This window comes from Mastomys coucha, unplaced genomic scaffold, assembly GCF_008632895.1.
Source record: "Mastomys coucha isolate ucsf_1 unplaced genomic scaffold, UCSF_Mcou_1 pScaffold14, whole genome shotgun sequence".
Lineage (NCBI taxonomy): Eukaryota > Metazoa > Chordata > Mammalia > Rodentia > Muridae > Mastomys > Mastomys coucha.
This window is the reverse complement of record NW_022196896.1, coordinates 65,804,255-65,827,666: the sequence shown is the minus strand read 5'-3', so window position 1 is coordinate 65,827,666 and position 23,412 is coordinate 65,804,255. Positions and strand designations below refer to the sequence as shown.

Below are 23,412 nucleotides of genomic sequence, written 5' to 3'. Positions count from 1 at the left end.
TGTCACTCAGGCGAGCAAGATCGAGCTCCTTTCCACAAAGCTTTAAAAGCCGGGACACGCAGTTAGTGTACAAAAAACTACAATTCCCAGCGTCCCTAGCGCCTATTCCACCTCCCCCGCCCCCCGTCCTCCCCCCCCTTGCGCGCCTTTAGCCCACGTGAAGCATAGGCTCGGAAGCCGGTAGTTCCGGGTGGCGGAGGATAGGGCTGCTCCTGGCTTTCGTCACTCGCCACCGCCCCTTCCGCGGGTGTCTCACGTAGTATCGCGAGAGTGCTGTAGCCAATGAAAAGGTGGAGTTGACAGCTCCTTCGCCGCCCTTAACAATTGCTGCGAGGTTGAAACCTGCGTGAACCTGGTCGGTATTCTTGATCTGCGGCTTCCTCTCTCCGTAGGCTTCTCCAGTCGTCCAGGTACGGCAGAGGGTGCTGTGGCCGATCTTGCCACAGCGTCCCAGTGTTGATGAAGGACACGTCTCAGTCGGGGTCGGGGAGGGGCAGGGGCTGGGGCAGGTGGGCGGGCCTCGGCTGCGGAGGCTATGGCGCATGCGCCCCAGTTAGTGTGAACTCGCGTACCCCGGAACTCCTCCACCAGTCCCTTGAGCTCAGGGAGTGGCGAAGAGTCGGATGACAGGTATATGGGGTTAGGGATTCGGGTAGGAATTTGTAGGAGAGTAAATAGGTGTCAGCACCCGCCCCCCCAGTTCACCGGTAAAAATAATACTCGGTTTGGTTCAATAAATAGAAAGTTATGGGGACCACTAAGCTATTTCCTTACCCCCAGTCTAAAGGCAGTGACCACCTCCGCCTAACGCAACGCAGCACTTGATAGACGCGTGAAGCTCCGAATTTACTTGTAAAGGTCTCCTGTGAAAACCTCGGGGATAAGCGAATACTGTGCCGTATTGATGGCAAATTCTGAGTAGCTACAATCCTGGTCTTGGATTCTTTCTTCTAGTCCCTTCTGGAGAGTCCCAGTCGTATCTCTCTCTTGCCTGGATTAGGGATCCTGGGAATACAGCTTCTTTTCAGTTGTATAGTATTTATGAGAAGCTGACGATTGGGATTTAAAGAGTAGATTAGGACTTCTTTTTAATGGTCTTATGTAGCCCAGGCCTATCGCTCCAAATGTGTCCAAGGATGGTCTGAGGCTTATGTTTCTGCCCTTGAGAACTGAGGTTGTAATCATAAGCCACCATGCCCAGGCTTATTTTGTGTGAGTCGACTAGTTTTAGCTGTCAACTTGATAGAATAATCTACAGTCACCTGGGAAGAAAGACTCATTGTTGGGGGATTGGGTAGATCAGGTTGGCAGTGGGCATGGCTCAGAGAGTAGGGATTGTCTTGGTTGCTTTAAATAATCTACTCCCTTGTTAATGTTCTCCAGTAGATGCTGGACACAAGCAGACGTGCGTGTGTTCATTTCTGTCTCCTTATGACTGAATGTAATGTCTTCTGCTTCAAGTGCCTTACGTCCTCGAAGTGATGGACTGTAACCCAGACTTGTAATGTTTTTGTCGGGTTATTTCTGAGGAAGTATGCAAATGAAACTCCCTAAGGCAATGTGCCTGAAAGAAAAATGACTTTCATAGAAGCCGAAAAGCAAGTTAGTATATTTAGGGATTTCCCTAGATTCTGGAACTATGGATGAGGTTTTTGATGGTTTACATCTTTATTCTGGTTTTGGCAGGTGTTAAGGCCTACATGCTGAGTTCTAAGGCCAAAATAGTGCCTACTATATAGCATCTGTTGTGTTGAGGTCTCAGGCCCTGTTATAGAGACCCTGTCTTTAAAAAAAAAAAAAAAAAGCAAAGCCTCCAAAGTGTAAATTTAATACTTGTTTTCTTGTGAACTCCCACCCCAGAACCAAGACCACTTAGAAAAATGGAAGGTAATGGATCTATCGACATGTTCTCAGAAGTCCTAGAGAACCAGTTCCTGCAGGCTGCTAAGCTAGTGGAAAATCACTTGGACTCTGAAATTCAGAAACTGGACCAGATCGGTGAAGATGAACTGGAGCTGCTCAAAGAAAAGAGACTGGCAGCGCTCAGGAAGGCTCAGCAACAGAAACAAGTAACCTCCCTCCTAGTCTGAAATCACTGTAGTACTGTGCTCCTGGCTGCACTGTGCAGTCATGTGACTTTCCCCCCTCCCTTGCAGGATGTTCTGAATTCACATCTCTGTCACTGTTAAATATCTGCCCAGGAATAGAACACTAGGGAAGATTTAGGCAAGATGTAGCATTTGACTGAGGCAATGATAGTAAAAGAGAGGTTAAAACTCTTCTCTTAGACCAAGCTTAGGGTCCACATGTCAAAAAGAAATACAATGGTTCTGTGTGAGAAGATATTTCTAAGTGTTAGACTTGTGTGCAATTTATTAGATTGTCTTTTGTGGGGGGGCAGGAGCTGACTATGTAGCCATGACTGGCCTAGAACTCATAGACATCCACCGCTTCTGCCTCCAAAGCACTGGGGTTGAAGGTGTGTGCCAGCACCCCCGTTGTGGTTTTGAGGGTTAGTTTGTTGCACCCACTTTCGAGAGGGAAGGTGAAGGCTCAGAAAGCTCATTAAAACCCTGGTCAGTTACTGTGGGAGCAGGCATTGCCACTGCTGCCTTCCTCCGCAGTTTGTTTTTTTTTGTTTTGTTTTGTTTTTTGTTTTTTGGGTTTTTTTTCCTAAACAGCTGCCTGAAAGGGAGAGTGGGCATCTGTTTAAGGTGACAAGCTTTCTGCCACAGGAAAGGTGGAAGGGGCTTGGTCGATAAGGGCCCTGCTTCCACTTAGGAAGCTGAACTAGATGTAAGGCTTTTCCCTGGCTCTGGACACCACATGGGTAGAATACTTTGCCTTCTGAGGACTCTGCTCACTGGTCTAGAAGCCCCTGCCTATTTTGAGATCAACATCAGAAGCAGATAAGTTCCTAAACTCCTGAGCTCTGGTAACTACACAGTCCCCAGGGTTGATGGGCTTTATTTCTTTTTCTTTTTTTTTTTTTTTAAAGATTTATTTATTATTACATGTGAATACACTGTAACTATCCTCAGACACTCCAGAAGAAGGTGTCAGACCTCATTTTGGATGGTTGTGAGCCACCATGTGGTTGCTGGGATTTGAACTCTGGACCTTCGGAAGAGCAGTCGGTGCTAACTGCTGAGCCATCTCTCCAGCCCTAAAGGTTTTTGTTGTTGTTGTTGTTGTTGTTGTTGTTTTTTGGTATTTTCGAGACAGGGTTTCTCTGTGTAGCCTTGGCTGTCCTGGAACTCACTCTGTAGACCAGGCTAGCCTCGAACTCAGAAATCCGCCTGCCTCTGCCTCCCAAGTGCTGGGATTAAAGGCGTGCACCACCACCGCCCGGCCTGGGCTTTATTTCTTGAGGTAGTTTGTTTTGCTATGGATAGGACATTTCTTAATTTTGAGATTGTCATATGATTATATCATTACCCACTTCCCTTTGCTCCTTCCAAACCATCCCATATTCTCCCTTTCAAGTTCAGTAATTGTTCTCACTAATTGTTGTTACATCCCTGTATGTATTTGTAGCTACACATACCTAAATATACCCTGCTCAGTCTGTGTAATGTTACTCGTGTGCACACTTTCAAGGCTGACTATTTGATAGTGGATAACCAGTTGGTGTGCTCTCCCTGGAAAAGACCCGACTCTCCCACTCTCCGAATTCCTTAATTGCCTGTAAGAACGTTATTTTCTTGTTGTTTTGTTTTTGTTTTTGTTTTTTGGCTTTTTCGAGACAGGGTTTCTCTGGATAGCCCTGGCTGTCCTGGTACTCACTCTGTAGACCAGGCTGGCCTCGAACTCAGAAATCCACCTGCCTCTGCCTCCCAAGTGCTGGGATTAAAGGCAAGAACGTTATTTTCTAAAGCTCTTCCCTAGCTTGCTCTTTATCCCAGTTCAGTCCCTCGCATCACAAAATAAACAGAAAAACCCTTTTGTAATCATTTGGATCAAACACTCCTGATTTTACTAGTTTAAAGAGCATGCATGTGAAAGTTAAATTGGTATTTTCATGTCATGTCTCTCAGACCTAAATTCTGACTGTGAAACTTAAAATGAAGCAGGTAAATGATCAAGATGGGAAACTACCTTAATTGAACCCCTGTCATAGAAACAGTCACTCCTGCCTACAGACTGTATCTGCACTGATGGCTACTGCGGAAAGGCAACTGCTGATGGGAACACCTGCTATGTGATAAAATTGCTTCCATTACAAAAGTACACAGTGATTAGTACCTAAAACACTCCGTCTCATGGAAACATGTTTCAGCTGGGTCTTTTTTGCTTCTCTTGAAATTAGGAGTGGCTTTCCAAAGGGCACGGGGAGTACAGAGAAATCGGCAGTGAGAGAGACTTCTTTCAAGAAGTCAAGGAGAGTGAGAAAGTGGTTTGCCATTTCTACAGAGACACCACATTCAGGTAACATGGCGTCCGTTCTTCTCTACTGTGGTGAGACATTTGCATAGACACACTGCTGGACTTGCTAACTGAGGAAATTAAAAGGACAACTGCCATGTTGTTAAGTGGTGATATGGTCACGGGTGCTTTCATTATTGTAAAGATTGACTAAAAAGCCAGCAGCCTGCAAGTAAATAAGTCAGTCTTACTGGAAGTCAACACTCCTGTGTAAATGCTTCATTGTGCCGAGCTGTGGTTTCTCCATGTAACTCCAAAGACTTCCTGAAGTAAAATGCTTGTAGTTCTTACCAAAGCAATAGTTGGATATGCTGTGTTCTCAGGATACTGGGGATTGGAAGCCAACAGCTTTCACAGTTGTTTATCCTTTGAGTCTTTGTCCTCTTGGTAAGGAGACAGGCTTGACCAAGTCTTTCATCAGAACTGTAGCTGGAACTGCCAGGTTTGGAGAGAAGTAATTTCCCTTAAGACAGCCCAGTCTCTGAGGGTAGCCCCTTAGACAGGGAAAGTAGCACACCTCCCCCAGGTTATATTTTTTGAGGGGGCAAGAACTAAGGATTTGTACATGGTAGGCAACTGTCCTACAGCTGAGCGATAGCCTCAGCCCAAGAGGTTATGTCTTAAAAGAAAGGACTCAGTTGTGTGCATGTAAGAGTGTGTGTGTGTGTGTGTGTGTGTGTGTGTGTTCCTTCAAAATAGGGTAGTTGCCAACCTTTGAAATTTGACAACTTAAGAATTAGCCAGATTGCAGGATTTTTAAAAATTAGAAAAGCTGATAATAATAGATCTAGAGTCATTTGTTTTTTTTAAAGATTTGCTTATTTATTATATGTAGGTACACTGTAGCTGTCTTCAGACACACCAGACCAAAGCATCAGATCCTATTACAGATGGCTATGAGCCACCATGTGGTAGCTGGGAATTGAACTCAGGACCTCCAGAAGAGCAGTCAGTGCTCTTAACTGCTGAGCCATCATTCCAGCCTCAGATCTAGAATCATAATAGCAATTTTCTGGTACCACCTCTCTTGGGTGAACATGCAGGATAACTGACTCACTGCCTTCTCTCTCTACTGTAGCCCACCTGGCCCTCAGCTTAGCCTCAGAGCCAACCAATTTAGTGTTAACACTTTTCAGAGTCTGACTGCCTTGGATTCATTCTCTCAGATGATGAAAGCAGATACTGAGAATTAGAAAGGTGGAAGGCATGGAACCTTCTTCCTTTCCTTAAGTGCCAGCCTGCCACAGCTGAGTAAAGTGATCTACTGACACCAGCAGATAAGACTGATGCTACATACACTTGCTTGACTTATGGCTTTCTTTGGTGGATGGTTGCTTTTATGAAAGCAGAGCATTTGCCGTCACTGGCTCTAGAGCAGAAATGCTGACACCGAGTGGAGGTTAAGTAAATATGTCTGATGGAGGAGACAGTGAACCCGAGTGCTCACCTCTGGGCAGATCTGGGGAACTAAAATCAAAACCATTCTATTGACTTTTGAATACAGCACAGAGTAAGCTAGATACATCCATGAATGTGCATTTGTCTTTTGGGATGTTTATAGTCGCCCTTTGAGGTGTGGGTTATAATTCTTTTTCTTGTATGGAGAGGTGAAGTAACTCAGCTACTAGGTAATAGAGGAGTTCTAAATCTATTTTTTTGTTGTTGTTTTTTGACTAAATCTATGTTTTAAATATGAGGCTATATACTTATTATTACTGGTACTTCTGTGTTGTCTTTTTTTAAGATTTATTTTTTCTTCTTTATGTGTATAAATATGTGCTTTGTCAGCATATATGTCTTTGCAACATACATGCATACAGAAACCAGAAGATGAAATCCAGATGTCCTGAAACTAGATCAAGAACAATTGTGACCACCACGTGGGTACTGGGAACTGAACCTGTGTCCTCTGTGGGAGCAGCCAGTACTCTTAACTGTTGAGACATCTCTCTTCAGCCCTACCACTGGCTTTTTAAGTGGTTTGGTTCAGTTTGGTTTGGTGGTTTTTGGTTTGTTTGGTTGGTTTTTTGTTTTGTTTTGTTTGTTTGCTTGTTTTTGTTTTTTGTTTGTTTTTTATTTTCGAGACAGGGTTTCTCTGTGTAGCTCTGGCTGTCCTGGAACTCACTCTGTAGACTGGCCTTGAACTCAGAAATCCACTTGCCTCTGCCTCCCGAGTGCTGGGATTAAAGGCATGTGCCACCACCGCCCGGCTTTGTTTGTTTTGGTAGATGTTTCATTTGTTATTTTATTTTCTTAAGACGGGGAGGGTCTTGCTGTATAGCTCTGGCTGGCCAGGAACTCAACAACATTCACCTGCTTCTGCCTCCTGAGTACTGGAATTGAAGGCATACACCATGCTAGATTTTTAAAAATAGGTTAACCCAGGTTTGGTGTTCTACACCTGTACATTGATTGCTTGAGAGATGGAGGGAGGCAAGGGGAAAATCCCAGGGTTGAGGTCGGCCTGTAAGGTCTTATCTCAGAACAACAACCACATATATTAATCAACAAATGGCATGGTCATAGACTTAATTAAAATGGGTTCCTTCTACAGTTGGAATGTGGAGGATTTATGTGTATTTCTTACAGATTTGATTTTTGTTGGAGCATCATTTAAAACCTGTTGTCTCTTCTTTCCATTTATCTCTAAAATCTTGTCTTGTTTTGTTATTTTGGGGTTTTTTGAGACAGTGTCTCTGTGTCTTCCTGGCTGCCCTAGAGCTAGCTCACTGTGTAGACCAAGCTGCCATAGGGCTAACAGAGATCTACCTACCTCTGCATCTTGAGTGCTGGGATTTAAGACAGATACCACTATACCTAGTCTAATCTCTAAAATGTTATTATTGAACTACCTGGCAAAAACGACCCAGCCAGGAAAACAAGATTAGACATCAAGGTTACAGGAAACTTACTGAGCCCTGACCTAGTTCTAAAGTAACCCCGGGTACTCAAGAATCAGCTGTGTACTTGCCTTTTCCACCCCAGAGAGTCTTGACTCATCTGTAGTTTTTAAAAGTCAACTATTAGTGGGTAGTAGTGGTGCACACCTTTAGTCACAGCATTCAGGAGGCAGAAGGAGATAGTAAATACGTGCCAACTCTAACGAACCCCTGGTGTTACAAACCACTGATCATAAAAGATTGGCAGTCTGTTTAAAAAACACTAGGAGCTCGGTTTGTGTAAAACATATTTTAATTTGAAGAAATGTCACCTCCTCTTCAGTAGATGGATTAGCAAAAAGTACGAAACTGAACGGGAAGTTTACTGGGTTCAGTGGGGGGAGACCCGGTGGGGGCAGTTTAGGAAGAGGTGGAGTCCCCAGTAATGCCACCCATTTCTTGTAAATCACACTACCCATATTTAAAGAGAGTCAGTAACCTTTGACTGAAGAGCTTCCCAGATGGTTACATGGTTCGGGGATGTCTTGGTGACTCAGGTTTTAGTCCTGAATTCCAAATGGGACATCAGCTCTGGTTTTGCTTCTTGTGAGTTCTGTCAGCTTCAGTTCTGTCTTCCATCCAAGACTCTCTTTGTTTTTATTGTAAGTGTGACAATTCATACAATTATAGAAAAGCTGTGAAATGGGCTGCGCAGGGCTGCTCCCTTTAGCTTTTACCTCTCTGCCTTAACGTCCAGGTGTAAAATACTAGACAGACATTTGGCAATTCTGGCCAAAAAACATCTTGAAACCAAGTTTTTGAAGCTGAATGTGGAAAAGGCACCATTCCTCTGTGAGAGACTGCGGATCAAAGTCATCCCCACACTAGCTCTCTTGAGAGACGGCAAGACACAAGATTATGTTGTTGGATTCACCGACCTAGGAAATACAGATGACTTCACTACAGAAACTTTAGAGTGGAGACTGGGTTGTTCTGATGTTATCAATTACAGGTAACTTTTAACAAAAACAAACCAAAAAATAGTCTGTTTTGAAACTATTCTTAGTTGGTGGTTTTAGAGATTTTTTTTAATGTTTTGTTTGGTTGGTTGGTTTGGTTTTTCGAGACAGGGTTTCTCTGTGTAGCCCTGGCTGTCCTGGAACTCACTCTGTAGACCAGGCTGGCCTCAAACTCAGAAATCTGCCTGCCTCTGCCTCTCAAGTGCTGGGATTAAAGGGATGCACTAGTCTGGCTAGTCACCAATTTTTTTTTTTTTTTTAAATGAAATTAAGTCCTGCTGGCTAAATTGTGGACAGCTTGGGGAAAAAAAACATTTCTCAATGCATACAGCAGTGTGATCTTACAGCAAAACCAAATTTACAGTTAAAGATGGGCTTAGAGGCAGCCTAGCAGCTTTCAACACAAGAAATGTTACTGAAACTAATTTTAGAAGCCAAAGTGACACTCCAGAATAGATTACCTTTGTGGGAGGGGCACAATAATTTTTGTTTGTTTGTTTGTTTATGTTAGAGATTCCACTTAGACCCTGTCACATGCTAGGTAAGCCCTCTGTTCCTAAGCTATAGCCTGAGCCTTAACCTTCCCATATTGTGACTGACGTGAGGAATTCTTTGTGATGAAATTAAAGTTTCGAACACACTAGTACAAGAGGCATTACACTGTAATTACACGGTGGCAGTGCTAAGGTGAAACCCAGGTCCTCACACATGCTAGCTGTGCGCTAGCCCTGGAGACTGCGGAGACAGTGGACTTTAGGGCAGACACTGTATGTCACCTGTGCAGTCTCAAAATGCAAAAGGTGTCCCTGCTTACCTAACTCTGCAAAACAGTCCTAGTTGGAAAACAGTTAAAATCCAGTTTCCATTGTAAGGTATAAGCTAGCTAATTCCTCAGATGTTCCTAGTTTGGGTTTGCATATTTATCAGTGTCAGACTCAGATCCCATGTCTTGGATAGTTTCTACAGGAGGATGTCTGCCCCTCTTGTTCTTCATGCACCATGTGAAGTTTTCTCTACTTAGTGATATGGCACTAGATCACACATTGGTCTGTCACGCTAGGTGGTAATTTGATGAGGAACTGCTGAATTACTTGCCCATTCAATGATTAGTCTGGGCTATGAATGATTTTATTCTGTGAATTATAGTTTATAAGACTCATTATCCTTTGAGTCCTTCCTTTTTGACCCAAACAAAATATAAGCTTTAAGAAAGCTTATAGTTTATTCTCTCTCTAGAATTAGCTGTGTTTCTAAGAAGTTGTACTTCCTTTCAGTGAATACTTTTTTCTTTTTTCCACTTACTAATTTACTTACTGTTTGTTTAGGATAGGCTCTCCCTATATAAGCCATATGGTCTTCAAACTCACAGCCCCACCCCCCAAACACATATACACCATACACACAAAACTGTCTCTTGTCATTTGTTTCTCCAGCATCATTGTCTTATGCCAATTCCAGGCAGATACTAGTGCATTCCATGAGTCTGTCAATGTGTGTAGAAATGTAAACATTGAGATGCTACACAGGAAGAGTCATGAGTCTCAGCAGGAGCTCAAAAACACACTGGTTCAGCATAGGGTCAGTTCACCCAAGACGCACTTTTCTCTCTGCCCCAGCATGCAGAGGTCCAGGTGTCATTTCCATCACCCTAAAGATGTTTTTAATAATGATCAGGAAACCAAGAAACTCAAATGTTGATCTAATACAGTTAGATAGTATGTGAAACTGTTAATGTTAATGCTTTTAATAGGCTATCATTCTGAGTATATTAAATCATAAAGAATAAAATGCTCTTAACCTTTGTTTCACTTTTAGTGGAAATTTAATGGAGCCACCATTTCAGAGCCAAAAGAAGTTTGGGACAAACTTCACAAAGCTGGAAAAGAAAACTATCCGAGGAAAGAAATACGATTCCGATTCTGATGATGATTAGACCATGCTGTACTTTAAAGCCTCTGTTTGTCTGTTTGTCTACTTCAGAGTTAAGTGTGTTTTCTAAATCCCACTAGTTTCGGCCCATTGACCATCTGATACTCTTATCCCAGCGTGTACACTGTTTGACCATTTTGTCTGTGGTCATGTATAACTTGAGAGGAACAGATATTTTGAATTACCTGGGAAAGGTCTGAATTCTCTATTTTTGTGATTGATTTTATCATAACGTGATTCTTCTATCTTTAAACCACTCACATTTCTGTTTATTTCTATTTCTGCATTAGAAATAGGAATTCCACCAACTATTGTAAGACCCAGTGAGTGCTGACTATGCACCACGTTGGGTACCATTCCCTGGGCACCACATGCACTTACTTGTCAGTGATCTGCATCATGGAATGGGTGTCAGGAACTATTAAAGACTTACCCATGTATTCTGCATACAGCATGGTAAATCTGCTGATAGCAGCAGGAAACTCAGGTTGTGCGCACATTGCCTTATTTAAAGGATCCTCATTGCTTACATACATTATGAGATGTGCCAAAATGTAATTAAACCATTTTTGAGTGGTAACATAAGGAACTCCATTGGCTCAGTAAAACAACTTTAGCAAAGGTGAAAATTATTTTTTAAAAGTGTAAGTCTGGAAACTATGAGATCATATAGCAAACAAAAACATTTTCTTAAAAAAATAAGTCATGTACTTAGCATAAACAAAAAGAATTTGATACCCAGAAATAAATAAACCTTGATAAGAAAAGAGAGTGTAGCAGCGCCATCTACTGAGATGGCTCAGTGTAGAAAGGCACTTGCCACAAAACTTGGGGACTAGACCCATTGGTAGAAGGAAAGAAACGATTCCTGCAAGTTGTCATTTAACGTACACACACAATACAGGAAAACAAATGAGTTGAACTAAAGGTGCCTTGGGATTTGAAAGCAATCTAAAACAAGCTCACAAAGGCCTGGGAAGAAGGCTCGGCAGTTAAGAGCACTTGAGTTGGATTCCTAGCACCTACATAATGGCTCACACCCATCCACTAGCTCCCGTTCTGGGGAACTCTGATGCCTTCTGACTTCCAAGGCCACCCAGCACACACATACACATACATGCATATAGGCAAAACTTACATATATAAAATAAAATGAATCTAATTTTTTTCTGGTTTTTTGAGACAGGGTTTCTCTGTGTAGCCCTCGCTGTCCTGGAACTCACTCTGTAGACCAGGCTGGCCTCAAACTCAGAAATCCACCTGCCTCTGCCTCCCAAGTGCTGGGATTAAAGGCGTGCGCCACCACTGCCCAGCGATCTAATTTTTAAAAGACTAAAATCTAAGACAAAAACATCAGCAGTTGAGAGGAAAGACACAGCAGAAAAGATTAGAGTAAAAACTGAAACAGTTATCTGAAGAACTCTATACCAATAAATCCTGAAAAATGGACAAATTCCTAGAAAGAACTAAAATATCTGAGGAGAAATAAATTTAAGCAAGAATCAAGGGAGATGGCTCAGTGATTAAGAGCACAGTGCTGGTGCAGAGGACCCAAGTTCAGTTCCTAGCATGCATGCATGTCAGGTGGTAGCTCACAACCTCCAGGGAATCTGAGGCTCTCTTTTTGCCTCAGCAGGCACCTCCATGCCCGAACACACACACACACACACACACACACACACACACACACACACACACACACACACACACACACACACATATATATTAAAAATCTGAGTTTGATGATAGATCCGAAGCTGCCTCAGTGACTACGAAGACGAGAGATTTAGAAGTGTGTATTCTATAGAAAAATGAGACGAGAGATTTAGAAACGTAGTGTATATTCTATAGAAAAATAAGAAGTGACTCAGAAATCCACAAAGGTAGTATGACAGCTTAGAGGGAAAGCCTAGTGATAGCTCAGAGAAGCCAAGCCGAGCACATGAGTGCTCAGTGGTGAGGGCTTCCTTCAGGAAAGCCAGGCTGTCCTGGTGAATTGACATTCCTACCTTCCAGGGAGCCCAGAACGTTCAGACCCAGATGTGGGCTTTGATGAGGCTGTGATTCCTCCAGCCAGTGAGTATGCAGTAGAGAGGAATCTCATTTGTGTTACTGTGTGACTGAGAAGGCAGGATCCAGGTACCACCTTGAGAGGGAACTGAGCCACACTGGGGAATGGAGAATAGCTAACCAACAGTGAGCCTAAGAGTGCTCGGCCAACCTAATGACAGACACTAAGAGTACTCGGCCATGGGTCCTAATGACAGACAACAAGGGAGATGGTTATGGAGAGTGGGAGGGCTATGTGCAAAGAGACAAGTTAGGGCAGTACAGTGCACAGGGAAAAGCCCTGCTCTGGATGCCGGGACCAGATTACATCAAAAATAAACGTTCGTGTAGCCCTGTGCCTGAGGTCATCGGGTGGACTGGCCAGTGATGTTTTCTAGGTAGCAATATGGCCACAGATCCTGAAGACTGCAGCTCCAGCAGGCAAACTCCCATAGCTACATCCTTCCAGCAAGACAAAAGTACAGAGACAAAGAGTGTAATGTCTCCTACACTCCCAGTGCACTTGGGAGACCATCACAGCAGGCTGTCAGCCACTTCTGAGGATAGAATCTAAGAATGAAGGGACTGGAGAGATGGCTCAGTGGATAAAAGCACTGACTATTCTTCCAAAGGTCCTAAGTTCAAACCCCAGCAACCACATGGTGGCTCACAACCACCCATAATGAGATCTTACATCTTCTTCTGGTGTGTCTGAAGACAGCTACAGTGTACTTAGATATAATAATAAATCTTTTTAAAAATAATAATAATGAAAGCCCACAGGCTACAGAGCTAAGTGTGACCAGTAGAGGACGCTGCTATATAAAGAAGGGAAAGCTATTCAAGTGGAGGCAGGTCCTGTGGGAATCTGACACTTGCAAAACTGGGCTTAACCATAGAAAAGAGCCCTGGGGTTCAACAGCCACATCACATCAGGCCCTGAGACACCCCTGGCTCTTCTTCCTTTGACCTTCTGGCCTTCCCTTGTACTTAATTTGTGTTCAACTCATAGCGATTCTTTTATCCTAGTGTTATTCAGCTCTTCATGGAATCATTAATTTTGATGATGCATTTTTTTTCACTATCTGACAATCTTTTTTTTCTTCTTTCTTCTTTTGTTCCCCTCAACTAGACTTTCAGCAGTATTTGACTTTGTCTTACTGGGGATAGTCATTACTTTTTTGTTGTTGTAAAAATCTTATGTTTTTATTTTGCCCTTATTTGAGGGGGAGGGTTGGGACAGGGACTCTCTACATAGCCTTCTGTAGACCAGGCTGACCTTGAACTAGAGATCTGTCCCCGGGAATGCGGGAATTAAAAGGTGGTGCCACTGTGCTCAACTGGACTCTCCTTCATAACATTTATCTAGTTTTGAGTTTGAATTTAATTATTTAAAAAATATGGAATTTTTATTATCACGATTTTTTTTCTATTCTAATCTCTTTTCCCTTCCATGGCATTCTTCTCTATCCCTCCTCTTTAGCTTTTGATTTATTTAATATTACTTCTCTATTTCCCATCTTTATCTCATTCATTTGCTATTGCTACATTTACCCTAAATAATTCTTATAACATTCTATATTATGTGTTACCATTCTCTGTTTAATGGTCATGTATATTAATGGACTTTATTTTAGGTGCATTTCTATATTTGGCTGTTACTGTTAACAGTTACTGTTACAGCTACTGTTACAGTAGTTCCCTTTCTCCATACAGGGTGAGCCCCAAGAGCGAGTTGCTTAGTAAGATTTGCAAGTAAAACCAGGAGAGAACCAAACCAAAGATGTGCCAATTTTATCATAGAAACACCAGCTATATGGGGTGTGGGGGCAAGCACAATAACCTGATTACCAACACTGTAACTTTGTATTTGTTATTTTTAAAAGGTGGACGATTTATGCCATCAGAAAAGGAAACAAGAGTAGAATTATTTTAGCAGTTTTTTCATTTGTGTATGTGTGTATTTGCTTGTGTGTACAAATGTAGAGGTCAGAAGACAACTCTTTCCACTATGTGAGTTCTTTTTTAATGTATACAAGTACACTGTCACTGTCTTCAGACACACCAGAAGAGGGCACCCATTACAGATGGTTCGCAGCCACCATGTGGTTGCTGGGAATTGAACTCAGGACCTCTGGAAGAGCAGCAAATGCTCTTAACCTCTCAGCCATCTCTCCAGCCCCCCACTCTGTGAGTTCTAAGGGTTGAACTCGGGTCATCAAGGTTGTCCCAGTAGGTGAAGGTGCATGCTGCCATGCCTGGCAACCTGAGTTTGATCCCCTGAACTTCTGTAAAGGCCAGGCACACTAGCACTGATCAGTAATCTCAGTGTACCCCTAGGGTCAGAAGCAGACAGGAGACTCTTCGAAATCTGTGTTCCAGCTAATCTGTACACACTGGGGAAGAACCCCTTCTTCCAACAAGGTGGAAAGGGAAGTGCCAAAACCTAGAGCTTGTCCTCTGAACTCCACACGAGCAAGCACATGCTCACCATGTCCACACACAAGAACACGCATTCACACACACACAGTGTGTGTGTGTGTGTGTGTGTGTGTATGAGAGAGAGGGGGGGGGAAGTTTCCTTAAACCCCCCACCCCCACCCCCCAAGGCCCTGATACCAAAACTGATTAAGAACACAACAACAAAAGAAGTTACAGGTCAATTTACTTGATGAACATAGTAAAGTTCTCCGTAAAATGCATGCAAAATCATGTTGAAGAGATACTAAGGTCAAATGCCATAGCCAAGTTGGTTTCACCTAAGGGACGAGAGGTTGAAGCAAAAGTAAAATAAATAAGTGTTATGCCCCATGGGCCTGAGGAAATGGCTCAGTGGTTAAGAGTGCTCAGGGCTCTTGCAGAGGACTCTGCTCTGGTTCCCAGTGCCCACATCAGGTGGCTCACAACAACTACCTATAACTCTAGTTCCAGGGGATGTGACACCCTATGGAACTTCGAGGAGCTTGCATGCATGTGGTGCACATAAACTCATACAGCCTCACACACTTACACATAATAAATATTGAAAAAAGGTGCTATCCTACACAAAAACAGCCTTAAAGAAAAAAAATCACATGATCATCTCCACAAACATTGGAAAGGCCTTAGACAAAGTTCAATTCCAAAGAAGCTAGGAATAAGAGGAGCATAATATCATAATAAAAGTGTTGTATGACATATGTATAGTTGCATTATACTAAATAGAAAAAAAGGCATCTTCTCTAAAATCAGGAATGAGAAGTGTTTTTGTTCTCACTTATTTAATATAGTCCTTGAATTTTAGCTAAAGCAATAAGAGAAAAATGTAAGGGAGGCAAATGGGAAAGGAAGGAGTTGAATCATCCTTATTTGAAGGCATGATCTGATGCTGAAGAGACTGGGGAACTCTTAGAACTAAGTAAAAAGACACAAGACCAACATACAGAACCCAGCAGCCTTTCCGTCTACCAGATAAGAGCTGGCCCGGTAAAAGAGTATAAAAACCATAATCATAAAATCTTTCTCAAAGAGAAACTAAGGAGGTAAAGACCTCTACAAGAAAACATTGAGACACTGGAAAAGGGCAGACATGAAGATACAAACTGATGGAAGAATCTCTTATGCTTGTGGATTGATTGGCAGAATTAATATTGCAAAAACTGATATTATTGAAGCAATATATAGATTTAACATCATGTCAAAATTATAATTGTGTTCTTTACAAAGAAAGAAAAATTGAAGCTCTCACATGAAAATACAAAAGGCCCCAAAGAGCCAAAGCTGAAAGATCTGCAGTACAGACATTACAACTAAACTATGCTACATAACCACTGTGATCAAAGCAGCTTGGGACTGGCACAAAACAGACATGTAGATCAATAGAACAGAAGACAGGCCCAGTAGTAAAAACACATAGCTGTGGCCACCTAATCTTAAATAAAAGTGACAAAAATAAATAATGGGGGAAAGTCTCCTCAACAAGGAATGACACTAGATCCCTATCTTCCACTCTGCACAAAACCAATTCAAAATTAAAGACAGTAAGCTAAAACCTGAAACTGAAAGCACCATAGGAAAATGTTAGGGAAACACTTCGAGCTACAGGTATTGTCAAAAATTTTCTGGGAAAGATTCATAGAAAATAATTCCAGACACTGACAAGTGAGATTACAAGAAATTACTTCCCTTGCAACAAAGAAAACGAGCCTCAGAAAGAAGAGGCAGCCTACAGAATGGGAACAGTTGCTAGCTCACCTACATATCCCTCAGGGGATGTGCAGAGTACATAAAGAACCACAAAGAGACTATAAAGAGACTGTGTGAGTGTGTGTGGGGGGGTCATCCATGCAAAAAAGTAGGCTCTTGGCCTGAACTGACAATTCTTACAAGGATAACTACAAATGGCTAAGAGCATATGAAAAAATCTTCAACATCTTTAGTCAGTACAAAATGAACACTAAAGCTAATTAGAGATTCACTTCACCCCAGGCAAAATAGCTTGTTTTTATTTTTAAAATGAAGATTATGTATGATACAACAACAGAAAAGGTGAGTACAATAGACAGTAACTAAGGAGTTCAATAAGTCAATAAATATTACATGAGTTTCCGAAGAAGAAAACCAAGGAAGAACAATTGCCAAAATGGTCATTTAATGAAATTTTCTGAGATAAAACACTTACATAGCAGAAAAGCACTCCTGTGTATTTGGTGAAATTGAGCCACTAGAAAAAGCCCAAATAAGAAGTATTCTTCCAAATCTATTAAATAAATAAATAGAAAGAAGGAAAGAAAGAAGGAAGGAAGGAAAGAAGGAAGACCGGGCAGTGGTGGTGCATGCCTTTAATCCCAGCACTTGGGAGGCAGAGGCAGGAAGATTTCTGAGTTTGAGGCCAGCCTGGTCTACAAAGTGAGTTCCAGGACAGCCAGGACTACACAGAGAAACTCTGTCTCGAAAAACCAAAAGAGAGAGGAGGGGAGGGAGGGAGGGAGGGAGGGAGGGAGGGAGATAGAGAGAGAGGGAAGGAGGGAGAGGGGGGGGGAGAGAGAGAGAGAGGGAGAGGAAGGGAGGCTGTGGCGGTTTAAATAGGAATGGCCACCAAAGACTCATGTTTAAATGCTTGGCCCATAGGCAGTAGCACTATTAGGAGGTGTGGCATGACATACATTCTCTGCTGCCTGTGAATCGAGATGTAGAACTCTCAGCTCTTCCAGCACCATAGCTGCCTGGATGCTACCATGTTTCCCACTATGATAATAAGCTAAACCTCTGAAACTATAAGCCTGCCCCAACTAAATGTTCTTTAGAAGTGTTGCCTTGGTCATGGTGTCTTTTCATAGAAATAAAACCCAAACTAAGGCAGATGCTTTGAAGTGTCAGATGATTTTAAGGTGGAAAAATTGAGTTTGTGTTGAAATTTTATACCCTACACATTATTCCATAATATACAGAATTCATCATGAATCCATGATTTCTTACATATTCATGGTTTTTGCATATTCAGCCAGATGACCTGTATGCAAAACAATTACCAAGAGCTGGGAGTTAACTTTGTGGTAGAATGCATGCATGAAGCCATGGGGTCAGTCCCCAAGCACTGCCCCTCACCCCCACACAAGTGCTTAATAACACGAACGTGCAAGGTTTTTGTTTGCCTGCATTTTTTTTAGAGACATGCTTCTTGCATTTCAGATTACCCTTCAACTCATAGTGTAGTTAACCTTGCATTATTTGTCCTCCTGCCTCCAATCCCTTAGTTCTGGGATTATAGATGGGCACTGGTATATCTAGGTTAAATGTATCATAATTACATATTTTAATAATCTACTAAACAACAAATTCAGATAGTCACAACATAACAAGAAATGACAATATAATGTTTCTGGAATCAGATGATATATTCACCTATAAAACTGAGATTGACAATCTTGCCAGCAAAAGTAGATGCAATGACCCCATACCTTGGTCCCTTAAAATACTGAAAATTCTAATAATACTGCCAGAATTGATGTTGTTATACCAACCCAACTGTCCACCAATGGATGGATGGATGGATGGATGGATAGATAGGCAAGCTGCCATGTATAATGAATAGTAGGCCCATACTGAATGATAAAAAAAAAATATATTGAAATTCCATCCATGCTCTGGGCTGGTTTGGTTTTTATCCACTTAATACAAGCCGGAGTCATCTAAGATGAGCTAAGCTCTGCAGAAGCCATCAAGGAGAAGCTAAAAACTAGCAGGTTTTTCTGAAATGTTCTCTTACATTTCAGATTACCCTTCTGCCATGGACTGTAAAGTTAATGATGAATTTGCTTGTCTAGGCAAGGCCAAGAAGAATTTCATTTTAGGAAAGATTCCCACTATTAATATGCTTTTCCTATTATTATTAAATATATATAACAATCACTAGGTATTAACCCACCATTTTGAGCAGGTCTCTACAAGACAATGAATGTGTATTGTCTTGTAGTGATGCTATATAGACAAATAGATGATTTCTTAATTCTTAATGATGATCCTATAGGAATTCCTAAAATTATATCAGTAATTATTAAGCTCTTTTATAATAGGACTACTATTAAGTTCTTTCTGATGTCCAAACTGCAATGAGAGCTTTTTCAGTCTTCAAGTGTCATAAGATAATTGCTTCTGAGTTAGCAAGCAGGCATCTTACAGCACAGCTTAGAGCACAGGCCAAGAGGTTGTAAAACAATTAACCAAGGGTCATAAAAAGGAAACTAATGACAGGTGATGGTGGTGCACGCCTTTAATCTCAGCACTTGGGAGGCAGAGGCAGGTGGATCTCTGAGTTCAAGGCCAGCCTAGTCTACAAGGTGAGTTCCAGGACAGCCAGGGCTATACAGAGAAAGGCTGTCTTGAAAAAACAAACAAACAAAAATAAAAAACAACAAAAAAAGAAACTAACAATTTTGCTATAGGTGTGAGGACAGAAGATAAAATATTGATTGGGTTTATCTATACAAAATTTCAATGATAACTCAGTTATGGTTTTGAACTCTCCATGAACCTGTAGAGCTAGTGACAGATGACAAATGTTTAGCCAAATAACTACTCTTAATGAATAAGCATGTAAACATCTCTTTCAATTTATGATTTAAATTTATGTGTAAACTTGTGGTGAGCTTTTTACCATGTGATCATGTATTCTGAAAGATGTATAAATTCTGAGGACAAAGAGAGGAAACTGAACTCAAGAAGAACTGGTGAGATGGCTCAGCGGGTAAGATCACTGTCTGCCTCTTCCAAAGGTCATGAGTTCAAATCCCAACAACCACATGATGGCTCACAACCACCCATAATGAAATCTGAAGACAACTACAGTGTACTCATTTATAATAATAAATAAATCTAAGAAGAAGAAGAAGAAGAACTTAGAAATAAGAGCATAACATTGGGAGTAAGGCATTGGGAGCAAGACCATGGTTACATCAGAGCAGGAGGAACAAGCAAGATTACAAAAAGAATGCAGAGAGGAATAACTTAAAAATTAAGAGAGCAATATGCAGAAAGCAGAGGGAAAGAAGAAAAAAGAAGATGCTGCAGAAAGAGCAGAAGGAGTAGTCAGGCTTCTCCTTACTAAGGGACAGAACAGATCTTTTCTTAATAGCAAGGCAGGCTTAGTCTTCCTAAAGAGAACAAAGCCTTCTTACAGATTTGGTTGTAATTAATTTAGCAATAAAAGGGGAGAAGCTTTTTCTTTCTCTATGCAATAAAGATTGGAGCTCATTTTTCAGAATGAATGAGTTCTTTCTGCACTGGTGCTTGGTCTTTTGTTTCATATGTAAGTATAGATGTGTGTGTGTGTGTGTGTGTGTGTGTGTGTGTGTGTGTGTGTGTGTAAGTATGTAATTATATGTAGCTGGACCCAACTGGTTTGAATGGGGGTGTATGGATGTATAAGCAAGCATTAATGTATATGAATTTATGTGATTTTTATCCATATTTGCTTGTGTAAAAGTTTTTCCTTCTGCAAACATGACTCTCTTCTCCTGGTTCAATAAAAGTTGATTGCTCCAACCCTCCCCCTAGCCTGACAAGGGAGAGGTATCTGGATAAGAGGGAAAAGGCTCTAGCAATTAATCCTTTACTTAATCCCCTACTGTTTTATGATGAGGTGCTAAATGCCAGAGGCTGCAGTTTCTAGCCTTAAGGGAACTCTGGCAGGTCAGCTACTGTAGCAAAGTGACTTAGACTTAAGATATGGAAAGGAGGCCTGGAGAGATGACTCGGAGGTTAAGAGCACTGACTGCTTTTCCAGAGGTCCTGAGTTCAATTCCCAGCAACCACATGGTGGCTCGCAACCATCTGTAATGGGATCTGATGTCCTCTACTGGTGTGTCTGAAGACAGCGACAGCATACTCATGTACATTAAATAAATAAATCTTAATCCCAGCACTTGGGAGGCAGAGGCAAGAGGATTTCTGAGTTCGAGGCCAGCCTGGTCTACAGAGTGAGTTCTAGGGCTACACAGAGAAACCCTGTCTCGAAAAACCAAAAAAAAAAAAAGATATGGAAATGATTTATTATTAAAAGCAACCTAAATATCTTGAAAGTGTAACTTTAATTTTTTTTAAGTCTACCTTTAATGATTTTTTAAAAAGTGCTTCAACCTCTCTTTTAGCAATGGAAAAGAAGGAATGGGGGGACATGGACATATTTAGAAATGTTTTTTTGGAGCAACTCCCATCTCTGTTGTCTGGAAATTGGCAGTTGAGTTTACAGGTCAACAATGGCAGCTCAATCCACTTGCAAACATTTTCTGGATACAGCAGCAGTCCAGTTCGGTGGAGTCAGAGTAGCAAACATGAATCAGCAGTGATAGCACTACCTAGCAGAGACAGCCAGACCTCAGCCTTGGCATGAGTCAGCAGGAGGGACCAGAGCCAACAGGAATGCTGGGGAAAGTTCTCAGCTGAGTCTCTCTCAATGAAGTGAATATCAGAGAAGCCTTGAGACCAACAAGCAGCTAGCTCTATAAGCTAGCCAAGCTCAGCCCCAATCATTGTCTGTCGAGTTCTATTTATATCCCTCCGAACATCACATGTCCTCCACATGCCTTGTCCTAGCACCGTTGTCTTGCCTCAGCATGTGTGTCTGTCTCAGCTGACATCACTCTGCCAACCAACCCGAGCCCAAGGAAGCAGCAAGAAGCCGCAGCACACCCCCAGAAGTTTTTTTGGTATGTTTCTCTCTGTGGAGTCCTGACAAATGTAGCTCAACTATGCAATGTAAGGCAGACCAATACATGTGTATTGTTAGCAAAGAATCCTTCACGTGCCCTTTCACATACTTGTTTCAGCAGAGTATCCTTCTTCCTGTGTCTGCTACGGTGAAACATTCCTTCACAAGTCGGGCTTAGCCTTTCACCCGTGTCCACTTCAGGAAAACACTCCTTCATGCGTTTGCCCCAGCAAAACATCATCAAACACAACTGACTCTCCAAAGAACCTTTAATGTTTCCACTTCATGAAAGACCAAGACCCACTGATGCTCTTCCCCCTCTGCTGCCTCAAGAGGAACCAAGAAAGTAGAACATCCAGGCTGGCCCCCTACAAATCTCAATTGAGAAAATTGCTCCTTCAGGTTGGTCTATAGGCAAGCTTGCAGGGCCTATTCTCAATTAATGATTGATGTGGGAGGGCTCAGTCCATTGTTGGCAGTGCCAATTCTAGGCAGGTGGTCCTGGGGTGTATAAGAAAACAGGCTGAGTGAGCCGTAGAGAGACTCAGGAAGCAGTACTCTTCTATGGTATCTACTTCAGCTTCTGCCTTCAATGTGTCCTCCTTAAGTTCCTGTTCTGACTTTCCTCCATGACAGATGTGAGATGAATGAAGCAAACCCTCTCACTACCAAGTTGCTTTGGGTCATGGTGTTTATTGGAACAATAGAAAGCAAACTAAGATAAACTATATATAACCCACTGATCTAAAGAGCCACTTTTCTGTGGGAAACAGACATGGACTACAGGCAGTAAGTACTATATCGAATGTATAGAAGAGACATTCCCAGAGAATGGGAGCAACAGAGGGGAGCACAGGGGCTGGGGCAAAGCAGGTTGGGGTTAAGGATTTCCTTTTGGAGTGAAGAAAATGTTGTAGAACTGGGTAAGGCTGCTGTTTGCTGCTTCTGTGTTCTCAGTGCTATGGAAGTGCTGCTCCCTTGCAAATAGTTTCATGCTGTGTATATTTCAATTTCAGAGAGAGAGAGAGAGAGAGGGAGAGAGAGAGGGAGAGGGAGAGGGAGAGGGAGAGAGAGAAAGGAGAGAGAGAAAGGAGAGAGAGTATGTGTGTGTGTGTGTGTGTGTGTGTGAGAGAGAGAGAGAGAGAGAGAGAGAGAGAGAGAGAGAGAGAGAGAGAGAGAGAGAGAGAGAGAGAGAGAAGGAGAAAGAGATTTAGGTTTTGCTGCTGGAAGCAGGCCACCAACCTATATAGCCCATGCATTGAAGAAATGAAGCATTCCCAAGAAGAAACCCCTGTGGACAGACACCAGCATACCTGGCAAACCACTTTGGCTCAGTTTGCAGCCATTGGTTAGTAACAACTTGCCAGACATATGAGTTTTGAAGTAGATTTCAGAAGTAGATTCTTCAGTCTGGTGGAAATGCCTGAGCCAAAAACTCATGAATCATAAGTGGTTCCTGCTAAGCTCAGCTAAAATTACTGATTCAAACCTTGGGGTATATAGCTCAGAGAGGGGATGCTTGCCTAACCCAGGTGCCTAACCCAATGGATGGATGGATGGATGATAGACAAAGAAAATAGATAGATAGATAAATGGATAGACAGACAGATAGATATGATATGATAGATACATAGATGGATGGATGGATGGGTGTATGTATGTATGTATGGATGGATGGATGTTCAGACATACAGATGGGTGGATGTTCAGACAGACAGACAGATGGATGTTCAGACAGACAGATGAGAGGGAGAAGGAAAGGGAAACAAAGAGAGAGATTGTATGTTGCAGGCTGGGCAGATGACTCAGTTGGTGAAGTACTTGCTGTGAGAACTAGAGTTTGGATCTCCAGTATGCACATAGAGTGATGAGCATGCCTAATGGCCTGCCGGTAATCCCAGTGCTTGGGAGGCAGAAATAGTAG

General features: G+C 42.1%; 1 protein-coding gene across 2 annotated transcripts; it reads left to right on the top strand.

Moving 5' to 3' along the window:
* Window positions 1-180: 180 nt before the first annotated feature.
* Window positions 181-10,736, top strand: Txndc9 (thioredoxin domain containing 9). Of its 2 annotated transcripts, none has more exons than XM_031367262.1 (5): window positions 181-410; window positions 1,861-2,069; window positions 4,310-4,428; window positions 8,062-8,316; window positions 10,139-10,736. In XM_031367262.1, exons 2-5 carry the CDS (start codon window positions 1,881-1,883, stop codon window positions 10,254-10,256), a joined length of 681 nt encoding a protein of 226 aa, XP_031223122.1. In that variant the 5' UTR covers window positions 181-410; window positions 1,861-1,880; the 3' UTR covers window positions 10,257-10,736. The 2 variants fall into 2 exon arrangements, with proteins under 2 accessions (XP_031223122.1, XP_031223121.1); XM_031367261.1 differs by lacking the exon at window positions 181-410 and adding an exon at window positions 501-630.
* The last annotated feature ends 12,676 nt before the right edge of the window (window positions 10,737-23,412 follow it).